This window comes from Chelonia mydas, chromosome 3, assembly GCF_015237465.2.
Source record: "Chelonia mydas isolate rCheMyd1 chromosome 3, rCheMyd1.pri.v2, whole genome shotgun sequence".
Taxonomy (NCBI): domain Eukaryota; kingdom Metazoa; phylum Chordata; order Testudines; family Cheloniidae; genus Chelonia; species Chelonia mydas.
Window position 1 is genome coordinate 114,183,113 of NC_057851.1, and position 12,384 is coordinate 114,195,496.

Below are 12,384 nucleotides of genomic sequence, written 5' to 3' on the forward strand. Positions count from 1 at the left end.
ACCATGATGTCCCAATTGCCACAGCCCATGCTTTCAGGAACGTCTGTGTCCATTTCCTAATCAAAATCGTCCTCATGCTGGCGTCTCTTAGCCCGGTTCTGCATATACTCCAGGTGTTTACAATGCTCACAACAGCAGCTGAGTGGGCTCCATGCTTGCCATGGTATGGCGTCTGCAGGAGAGCAGAGTTGCAGTGGAAGTGGTGGTTGACGTCGGAAGCCACGAGAAATAGATATTTATACAGAACGACGAGAGGACCTGTGAGGTGGATTCATGGCACCAGGAGAGCAGAGTTGCAGCAGAAGCGGTGGATGATGACAACATGGAGAAATTTTCTATTGAGACTGAGCTCATTTACAAGAGCAGGAGAGCAGAGTTACAGTGGAAGCGGTGGATGATGATGGTTAGCAATCGTACTGCACCGTCTACTGACAGCAGCACCCAAGACACAACAGCAGCTGTGACGGTGAGCTGAGCTGAGTGGGCTCCATGCTTGCCATGGTATGGTATCTGCACAGAAAAAAGGCGCAAAAAGATTGTCTGCCGTTGCTTTCATGGAGGGAGGGGCGACTGACGACATGTACCCAAAACCACCCGCGACAATGTTTTTGCCACATCAGGCACTGGGAGATTAACCCAGAATTGCAATGGGCGTTAGAGACTGCGGGATAGCTACCCACAGTGCACCGCTTTGTTAGTTGATGCTAGCCACGGTAGTGAGGACGTACTCCGCCGACTTAATGCGCTTAATGTGGACATACGCAATCGACTGTATAAATAGATTTCTAAAAATTGACTTCTATAAAATCGACCTAATTTCGTAGTGTAGACATACCCATTGAATACAATTCTAATTCACTTTCACTAAAAGCTCATCTCAGTTAAGCAACTGAGTTTTTAAATATCATGAATGGTTGTTTAACAGAAATTTCAGTCCACTGAAATTCTCATTTTAGTGACTTTACCATCAAGGCTTCATCTGCCACAATTACCCTTTTAGACAATGAGCTTGAGTCTGATCTCACTTAAGCTGGTTTCCCAGCTGTGTAACTCAGTTGATTTCAGTGGAATTATTCCTGCTTTACTTACTAATGTAAGTGAGTTAAGCAGGCCTTGAACTTAAAGGCAGATCCTCAGCTGACATAAGTTGTCAAAACTCAACTGAGTTCAATGGAGCTATGACTATTTTTACCAATGAAGGATATGCCCCATAATTCCCTTCAGGTCTCCAGGCTCCAAGGGTAGAATCCTGGACCCCCATTAAAGTTAGTATGAGTTTTGCTGCTGACTTCAATAAAGATCAGGATTTCACTCTATGGGCCCAAAGAGGGAGAGACATCACCTGATCACAGGTTGCCTCATCAATCTGTTACATTGTGGATCAAGTTTGCTTACATGTAGAACTTATGGACTCATTATTGGAGCGGGAGCAAAAGCTAAAACCAAATTAAAAAGCAATACTTTGCAAAACTACATGGTAATACTGGAAGAGCTCACGAAGCTAGCAGTGAAGATCAGGTTACAGAGTGGTCATCAACAGAACTAGCAAATAAAAAAACTTCTGTTGATAAAACCATTTCATTTGTACTTTGGTTTTTATTCAGACATTTAGACTATATTACATACCTTTGTAATGACAACTTTCTGCTGAAATCTCCAGAACCTAACAATTCTTTCACAGATGTATACTACCACAGGACCTAAAACCCATTTCCAAGCCTGTAGAAAGTTGCACAGAAAAAGACAACAAAACTTAAATCAGCAGTTAGCATAAAATGACATGATTTGGACCTTTCTTCTGTGGCTTTTGTTTGACCTAGGAAGAGAGCATATTTCTTGTACTGTCTACTAAGGGACAAATTCTTGCATTTGCCTGAAACAAATATAATGAATTCTTTAATAGGTACACTACAAAAGCTGTGTTAATGTACATCTGTATTCTGGCCAAGATCCTCCCTTTAAAAGCTTTTCCTACTAACAGACAAAAGGATTAACTACTTAGGAGTTGTATGTATATGTCATTGCATGGAATATAAATGCATATATTTATGGAGCAAAATCCAGAGTCTTACTCCCTTGCTTTTGTCACAGAGACTCTGAGACATTTCAGAGTAGTCAGAATAGGGGTAACCAGCTTCTCCCCAGTGCTCTCATTGTTGGCTTTCCAGTATGCAAATAGGCTTTCCAGCACTAGCCAGAATTAGATCCAAAATGTTCACTTATGCTTTAAGTATATATTCTCACATAATCAGTTAGTCTGTTCTGTATCAATAATTGGACTAAGCTGATTTATGGAACTAAACTGATCATACTGTAGGTATATATGATCATTGTACTTTGCTGATCATATATACTGATCAATATAATAATCAAAGATACATAGCTGATCATGTATATTAGTTGATAATTGTACTCAATTGAAGTATAATAGCTTTAGATAATTAGATATAATTGAATCTGCAAGATTACAAAAATGCAGACATTTGTCTGTACAGAGGACACCATTATATTTCCAGTTTCATAGATGGAAGAATGCACAAACAGATCATTTAAGCTAACCAAAGACCTGAAAAACATGTGCCTTTTCAAGCCACCTAAATCAATATTTGTTTGCTGAAACATTGACTTTGGTGTACAAGCTGGAATGATGCTAGGTTATAACGCATCTTATGAGAAGGACATCATTCATATTATGTAATTTCTTTAGATGGTACTAAGGGGATGGAGTTGCAATTTGCCTAGGATAAGTCTTGAAAATTAAATTAAAAATACACATTGTAATAATGGTGAGAGGCTGACAAAAGTAAGAAGATTCTGAGTTAAAGCAGAAACTCAGCTCATTCATTGTCCCTAAAGACTAGAAATGTCTCTGCACAGTCAGCAGTTTGATGTGTCCCAAATAAGTTAGCGTAGATCAAGTTACAACAATGATTAAACCGGTTTTTCTCCTTTGTTTGTACTACTTGTAAATAAAAACATGTAACAGGAATTGTCCTTTGTAAGAGCTCAGCCAAAGCTTTGAAATAAGCCACTTTGATCATTAGCAAACAGCTTTTAAACTCTTTCATTTGAACATGTCTTCTGGATGGTTAAGAATAACAGAGCATCCTTCAGGACTGGGTGGACTGGTAGGTGACCGATGTCCTTCCCTGGTAATCAGAAAATTTACATTCTTTCCCAGGTGGTGATTTCTCCTCATAATTAGAATGAAGTGAGATGGTGCTGGACTGACTCAAGATAGGGATTGATGATATAAAGTCTGATACAAGTTAATGGGAATTGTGTCACTGACTTCAGTAGGAGCCAGATCAAGCCCATATGGGTTGACAGATACAATACAAAGTATTGCAGAAATGTCATCATGGCTTTTACCCTCTGAGTGGTTTTTTGAATGGAATTCAGAATTAGCTACCAGATATTATATCATAGCGTATTACACATCCAGAAAAGTAACATTCTTACAGATACCATATGGTATTATCACAATCCATTTAATATAATGTGACTTTAAGTTTATGGCTTTGGGTATGCAGGAAAGTCTGGCAAAGGAGATCTAACAGAGAAAAGGATAAGTTCACTAGTTAGCTTTATGATAGTTAATATTAGACCATGTTGTTGGAAGCAAGCTTCTGTCTGTATTCACAGAGCATAACAGTATATTGATTTTTATGGAAACATTGTAGCTGAAATTTTTAGAGAGGCATTCATTTCCTCATTAATTGTGGCTAACAATAGTTTAAGAAAAATCTATGGCAGCCATTAAAAGCATTACAAGATACTGAATGTTATTTTTTCCTCTATTTAAAAATTTTTGAATGGAGGTGCAGAATCCTTTGGAAATCTTAGACATAGTCTGCAGATCCCCAGGTGGACTTCAGGTTGAAAACCACTGCTTTAGATAGTAAGTTCTTAGGGGATGGAGTCTCTTTATTAGGACTGTCAAGTGACTAAAAAGATTAAACACAATTAATCGTGTGATTAAGAAAATCAATCATGCGATTAATCGCGCTGTTAAACAATAATAGAACAACATTTATTTAAATATTTTTGGATGTTTTCTACATTTTCAAATATATTGGTTTCAAGTACAACACAGAATACAAAGTGTACAATGCTCACTTTATATTTATTGTTGATTATAAATATTTGCACTGTAAAAACAAAAGAAATAGTATTTTTCAATTTACCTCACACAAGTACTGTAGTGCGATCTCTATCATGAAAGCTGAACTTACAAATGTAAAATTATGTAAAAAAAACAAACAAAAAACCAAACTGCATTCAAAAACAAAATAATGTAAAACTTTAGAGCCCACAAGTCCACTCAGTCCTACTTCTTTTTCAGCCAATCACTCAGACAAACAAGTTTGTTTACATTTTCAGGAGATAATGCTGCCTGCTTCTTATTTACAATGTCACTTGAAAGTGAGAACAGAGACTCTCATGGCACTGTTGTAGCCAGCTGTCAAATATAAAGGGAAGGGTAAACACCTTTAAATCCCTCCTGGCCAGAGGAAAAACCTTTTCACCTGTAAAGGGTTAAGAAGCTAAGACAACCTCACTGGCACCTGACCAAGATGACCAATGAGACGACAAGATACTTTCAAAGCTGGAGGGAGCAGAAACAAAGGGTTCTCTCTGTTTGTGTGTGGTGGTGGTTTTTTTTGTTTTGTTTTTTTTTGCCAGGACCAGAGCAAAAATGCAGGTCAGAACTCCTGTAAAAAGTCAGTAAGCAATCTAGTTAGATATGCGTTAGATTCTGTTTTGTTTAAATGGCTGGTAAAATAAGTTGTGCTGAATGGAATGTATATTCCTGTTTGTGTCTTTTTGTAACTTAAGGTTTAGCCTAGAGGGATTCTCTATGTTTTGAATCTGATTACCCTGTAAGGTATTTACCATCCTGATTTTACAGAGGTGATTCTTTTACTTTTTCTTTAATTAAAATTCTTCTTTTAAGAACCTGATTGCTTTTTCATTGTTCTTAAGATCCAAGGGTTTGGGTCTGTGTTCACCTGTGCAAATTGGTGAGGATTTTTATCAAGCCTTCCTCAGGATAGGGGGTGTAGGGCTTGCGGGGGAAAGTGGGCTCTTTCCCTGCTATATTTGTTAGACACTTGGTGGTGGCAGCAATAAAGTCCAGGGACAAAAGGTAAAATAGTTTTTACCTTGGGGAAGTTTTAACCTAAGCTGGTAAAAATAGCTTCTTAACCCTTTACAGGTGAAAGGGTTTTTCCTCTGGCCAGGAGGGATTTAAAGGTGTTTACCCTTCCCTTTATATTTACGACACCAGCATTGCAAGATATTTAAGTGCTAGATGTACTAAAGATTCATATGTCTCTTCATGCTTCAACCATCATTCCAGAGGACAGGCTTCCATGCTGATGACGGGTTCTGTTCGATAATGATCCAAAGCAGCGCGGACCGACGCATGTTCATTTTCATTGTCTGAATAAGATGCCACCACCAGAAGGTTGATTTTCTTTTTGGGTGGTTCAGGTTCTATAGTTTCCAAATCAGAGTGTTTCTCTTAAGACTTCTGAAAGCATGCTCCACTCCTCATCCCCCTCAGGTTTTGGACAGCACTTCAGATTCTTAAACCTTGGGTTGAGTGCTGTAGCTAGCCTTAGAAATCTCACATTCGTACCTTCTGTGTGTTTTGTCAAATCTGTAGTGAAAGTGTTCTTAAAATGAACAACATGTGCTGGGTCATCAAGACTGCTATAACATGAAATATATGGCAGAATGCGGGTAAAAGAGAGCAGGACACATACAATTCTCTCCCAAGGAGTTGAGTCACAAATTTAATTAATGCATTATTTTTTTAATGAGCATCAGCAGCATGGAAGCATGTCCTTGGAATGGTGGCCGAACATGAAGGGGCATACAAATGTTTAGCATATCTGGCACGTAAATACTTGCAATACCTGCTACAAAAGTGCCATGCGAATGCCTGTTCTCGCTTTCAGGTGACATTGTAAATAAGAAGCGGTCAGCATTCTCTCCTGTAAATATAAACAAGCTTGTTTGTCTTAGCGATTGGCTGAACAAGAAGTAGGATTTTTTTAAATCACAAATGGTTTTTTGAGTTAATTGCGTGAGTTAGCGGCGATTACACAACAGAGTATGGCTGTCTGTGTACACATCAAGCACGTTGTTTATACTGAATAAACAAACAACAAAAATGCTGTAAATAATGGATTTATACACAGAAGGCTTGATTCTGAAATCCACAGTCTACACTGGGAGTTTGCCTGATTAAAAAGGACTATACTAAAACAGTTATTACGGAATAATGATACCTAGCATTTTTCATCTGTAGATGTCAATGTGCTTTAAAAGGAGGTAAGGATCATTATCCTCATATTTTAGAGGGGGAGACCACGGCACAGAAAATTGCACTTGCTTGTCTGAGGTCACCCTACAGGCCAGCAGCAGACTCAGGAATAGAACTCCAGCATCCTGAGTCCAGGTCACGGCTCTAGCCAATGCTATTCTGCTGCCTCAAGAAAGGGCATAAATATAAAGATGACATGAGCATCATTCTTACCACAGGTTCACTGCCAGAAAATAGTGGCAAAGGACATTGAGTGGCTTTCTCCCATTCTGTGTAGTGATCTTTACAATAAGTGACATTGTGCAGCAACAGACTCTGCGGCGTCTGACGTCGGACGAGCTGACTTAACACATAAAAAAAAAGATACACACAGCTGATATGGTCTCTTTTGTTGTTTTGCTATACTAGTATGTTAACGAATACTGTACTGAATGCAGAAATGGAAATATCTGAAAATATGGCAGCTGGTTTGTTGTCTTAATGTTGTTCTTTCAGGTTGTTTCAACCATACTTCTTCCACAAGCTTTTTCGTTTTTTCATTGTCAACCCACCAAATGCAGTGTGTATGCTATGCTATAAGTATGTAGCAACACCACTGCAGTTTGGAGAGTCAGTACGCGTAACATGGATCTCTCTCTCGTCTGTGGATTGAGTCAGAAGGTAAGCTCTTTGGACCAGAGACCTTGTCCTCCTCTATATGAGAACAGCTGGTGTTGCTCAGAAAAATAAAATAGTCACTCTTTTCTTTGCAGCTTTAAGAAACGTATTTAAAGAGCACCAAATAATTGTGAAGAGCCTTAATGAGATGTGTGTTTTTAACGTATTTAAATTCTAACTTCTTTACACTAGAGAATTTACAATGAAGTGAATTTCCTTGAACATACCCTCCTCAACTATTGAGTTTCAAAATGTACTACAGCTGGTGCTGATTGTGGGTGAAGTAGAGGGGATAATGGAGCTAGGTCAAATTGTTGCTCTTCTTTTTCCCTTTCAGATTTATTTGGGGTCAGATCATGGCCCATCCTGTGCACTAGCGCAAGGGATTGGAGGGGATAAAAGGTACTTCCTGTACAGAGGGGGCTCCTGTATAGAGCCACTGCATCTCTCCCTCTCTTGGGTGAACAGGAAGAAGCAAAAGCGGGTGGGGAGTAGACAGAGCCTTGACTCTTGCCTCCCCTTACTCCCAAGTGTGTCCAGTTGAGTAGCTATGCTGCAGACCAGGAAGTGTACCTGTGACATTTGTTGCAGTTTACTCATGCCCAGGAGCAACAAGAAGAATAGGAGGAAGACTGAACTCCCTGAGTCAGTCTCCCTCCCAAACTTCCCCTATCTACGAGCTAGATCACAAACTGATGATTCAGTACTTTATTATTTTCTCAGGGGTCCTTTTTGGGATCACAGTGTGGCATTCTTAAGAATGCTGAAGAGCAGTTTACACTACGCGTATTTGAATAGGAGTGGAGTGAATTCAGTGGGACTACTTGTGGAGTAACGTATTAACCCATTGCCTGTCATGCTAATCAATATTGTCTCATTGTTTTCTTGGGCTCCCCCACCAGTTTGTCTGTATCCATCTGTTGTTTCTTGTTTTGTAAGCTCTTTGGGGCAAGGACAGTCATTTCATAAAGAGTTTGTACAGCACCTAACATGATGGGGTCCTGGTCCATGACTAGCACTCCTAGGTGCCATGTTAATACAAATAAATAAAATGAAATAATAATATTAATAGTAATAATTAGTTTGAGTAATGGTATCACACTTTGTCCATGATGGATTAAGGGATCAAAAATAAGGAGGCTTCTAGACCAGTAGGGTGCTTAGGTGCCAAAGTCCTGTTTTTAAGCACCCCTGTGATCCACAAAACAGCTGCTTGGCTGCTGCATAAATCATATCAAATACCCCACTCACACTCACTATCATAGGTTTGAATCTTGTGTGATCCTAAAGTGTTGATATCATCATCATATATATACACATAAATATACACACACACACATATATATATACACACACACACTCACCCCATACCATGGATAACCAGACCGACAAAAAAAACGATGAACAGGTGATGGGTATACCAGAACACCTCATAGAATGATCTTCTGATGATCTCTGTGGATGAAGTTATGATCAGAATGAAAGCCACAGTGATTATGACACCAGTTACTCCAGCTATGGTAGTTAGTATCTGTGTTGTTGGGTTCTACAATAAGAATAAATTATTATGTATAGAGACTAAATCAAAGATGCAGCTTCAGTATAAGAATGAATTTAAGCAACAAACCAGACAAGGCAAAAAGCTTAGAAGCTGCACGAAAAAAAGGTTATCTGTTCTGTTATCCATTTAGGTTTATTCCGGACATGAATGTAAATATTAACTGGAATTTGTTGTTTCAGCAATTGATAGTAAGAAATTACATAATCCTGCTAGTACTTGCATCTATTTTTGTTGTACAAGAGTGCCTCAGGAGAGAGAGAGAGAGAGAATAAATTACTAGAGTTAAGAGTAGGTAAAAAAAGAGGTAATAACCGGTACAGCACTGAAAAAAATCATTTTGAGAGAGATAAATGTGGGGTGCTCAATGGTTGACAGACTGTAAGAAGCATGGATCTGCTTTGTTCTTATTTCACTTTAACTTACATAATTTCAGGCAGCAATAGATGCCCCTGACAGCCTCGAGTTCTGTTGCCAGTGCTGTCTCCATCAGGCATTCATTCTGACTGCAGGCTTCCGGAATTCCAAAAGAGTTGCAGACTACACTTGAAGATTTACCCTTTCAGGGCTCTAAGCTATTCTCCTCCAGGATGGATGATGCTATGCACACACTGAAAGACTCGTGCAACACTTTGCTCACTGGGAGTCTACACTTCCGCTACTAAAATGAAGCAAATTTAAATCACAACCCTACCTGAGACCATTGTTCCATCAGAGGTCCCAGTACATAGAAGATTAAAGACCTTTTTGATGTTACCTGCCATCTTCCATGACAATGGGCCCTTCTCACCAGACATCTTCTACCTCAAAGCAGTCATTTTGACTCTTTGATTGAGGACAGCACACCAATTATATCTCCTCCTTTCAGGATCACAACGATTGTATTGTACATGGCAGAAGATCATGTTGGACAAGTAGGTACTCAACCCACTGTATATGTAATCCAGTTCATCTCCCTCCCTTTCCCCAACCCACTCTCCCCATCCCTTTTCAGAGTCTTCTCATGAGACCATGTTACTTTAAGAGCTATGGGTTGGGCACAACAGAGGATCCTGGAAGAATTTATTCCTGCTCCCTTCTAGTTCCAAAGAAGTCTGGTGGCCTCTGCCCCATCCTAAATCTAAGAAAGCTGAACAAATTCATCAAGAAAATCAAGTTCAGGATGGTCACCCTTGCTTATATTATCCCTTCCTTGAAGACTGGAATGCTGCCTTCAATATACAAATGCATATGTCCATGTGGTGATACATCCTTCCCACAGGAAGTACCTTCAATTTCTGATAGCCATCAATGACTGCCTGTACACAGTGCTTCCTTTTGGCCTTCCGAGCATTTTCACCAAGTTCATGGTGGTGATAGAAGCCCACCTTCATCATCTGGACATTCACATATTTCTTTACATGGATGATTGGTTGGATCAAGCAGCATCAAGGGATCATGTCCAAAACAGCGTCCTAGTCATCAGGCATGCGTTCTTCCATCTAGGTCTGAAAATAAGTTTGAACAAATCACAGCTACAACCAACTCAGCACATAACTTTTATAGGAGCAGACCTCAACACCATAACAAACATGGCTATCTTCCACAGGAAGTCTTCCAATCTATAGCCTTCTTTTCAGAAATCCTCAAATTCAATCCAACAATGACAGTGCGAGTCTCAGCCACATGCCTCATTTACGTGATTAACTCTGCATGCCAGACTTCACCTCTGTTGACTGTAGTCTTGGCTTCATTTGTATATTGATCTTCCAGGCATCTGCTGGACATGCAGATTTGTGTTTCCGTGCAAGTGCTTCAGTCTCTGGATTGGTGAATGGATCAGCAGAACGTATGCAAGTGAGTTCCATTTCTGTCCCCAGAACTGATTATGTCTCTGGTTACAGATGCATCTGTCAAAGGCTAGGGGGCCCATTTTAGTCAACTTCAGGCTCAAGCTCACCTCAGGAAATTTTCCTCCATATAAACATGCTGGAGCTCAGGGCCATACATTGGGCCGACAAAATATTTATGCTCACATTGAGAATTGGGTGATTCAAGTTCTCACTGACAATACGACTGCTATGTTTTACATGAACAAGCTGGGAGGGGCAAGGTCATCTCAGTTGTGTCAGGAGGCTATCCTCCTGCGGAATCTATGTATTCAACACAAAGTTTCTTTGAAGGCCTTCCATTTTCCAGGAATGAGAAACACTCTCCTGAATTCTTTCAGTAAGATCTTCATAGACTTAACATGAGTGGTTGATCAGGATGGATGTTATCCTTCAGGTTTTCCACCACTGGGGGTACCCACTAATAGAATTATTCACAACAAACCTCAACAACAAATGCATGAGATTTTGCCCAAAGGTGGGTCGCAACCCCAGTTACATCATAGATGCTTTTCTTCTTCCCTGATTCAGTCATCTTCTATATGCATTCTCTTCTGATCATTTCATTCAGAGGGTCCTAAGGAAGCTAAAACAAGACAGAGCATCACCAATCCTCATTGCACTGGTGCGGCTAAGACAGTATTGGTTCATGGATCTATATCAGCTTTCCATCAGGTCACCGATAATTCTACCGCTGGGTCAGGGATCTTCTGTCGCAAAACTAGGGCAAGTCTCTACATGTGAACCTCAAATCTCTCCATCTTATGGCATGGATAATCTCTGGTTAAATATTCAAGAGAAAATGTGCTCCTGAGAGGTTTGGGTGATCTTAGTGAACAGACTCCACTAAAGTCACATACGCAGCAAAGCGTAAGAGATTTTCGATTTGGACATGCTCCCATCATTTCTTTCCCCAATCACACAGAAGTCACGTATATTGGATTATCTTTTGCATCTCAAATCATCTGGCCTTTCAAATACTTCTGTGAGAGTTCACCTGGCTTCTATTCCTACATACATCTGCCAATAGACAATTTTCCCATTTTTTTTCCTCATAAAGTCTTAGACTTTAAGGTCAGTAGGGGCCATCATGATCATCTAGTCTAAACTTCTGCACATTTCAGGCCACAGAATCCCACCCATCCACTCCCATAATAGATCCCTAACCTCTTGTTGGGTTACTGAAGTCCTCAGATCATGATTTAAAGACTTCCACTTGTTTCTCAGTTTTTGAAGGGCCTGGTCAAGGTTTACTCTCCTGTGTCTGATCTTATAACCATTTGGTATTTGAATCTAGTGCTTTCCAAACTGATAGGACCTCCCTCCAATCTGTGGATATGACTTCATTATCTTTGTGTATGAAGATTGAGTTTTTGGTGGCAATTATTTCCATCAGTAGGGTTTCAGAGCTTCAACCTCTTTTAGCTTACCCTCCTTTTACTGTCTTTTGTAAAGGACAAGGTATCCCTTCTGGGCCACATCCTAAATTTATACCCAAGGTACTGTCATCTTTCTACCTATGTCAAACAATTAATCTTATGGTGTTTTTTCTCCAAACCCCATGTATCTAAGGCTGAGGAGGCTCTCCATAACTTGGAGTGTTCATTAAGCCATGGCTTTTTACTTGGGCTGCACTAGATCCTTCAGGACTGCATCCCAGCTCTTTGTAAGCTGTGCAGCGTCATCTCGGTGACTCTCACACTGGGTCTCTGACTATATCAAGCTCTGTTACAATCTTACTAAAGTCTCTCCTCCATTGAGAATAACTGCTCCCTCTGCCAAGGCTCACTCCATTGCCTCAGAATGTGATGGGGTGTACCACCACCACACTGGGGCCAGACCAATCACTGTGGGCCCAAAGGCCCTCGCCCCTCATGCCTGCTGTGCATGCTCCAGGTGGAGAAGACAGATAAAAGGAGGCAGCCCAGCTCAATTGGGGCTGGCAGAAGGGGAGGAAGGACATGTAC

The 12,384-nt window shown here is 40.2% G+C and overlaps 1 protein-coding gene across 1 annotated transcript in view; it reads right to left on the reverse strand.

The window, feature by feature from the left end:
• Window positions 1-12,384, reverse strand: part of NOX3 (NADPH oxidase 3) — a 56,624-nt gene that overhangs the window by 27,822 nt on the left and 16,418 nt on the right. Inside the window, exons 6-8 of the mRNA XM_007057346.4 lie at window positions 8,356-8,537; window positions 6,548-6,677; window positions 1,627-1,719 (exon numbers count right to left, since the gene is read on the reverse strand). Of these exons, the coding sequence (XP_007057408.2) occupies window positions 1,627-1,719; window positions 6,548-6,677; window positions 8,356-8,537 (405 nt within the window). The remainder of the gene's footprint in view (window positions 1-1,626; window positions 1,720-6,547; window positions 6,678-8,355; window positions 8,538-12,384) is intronic.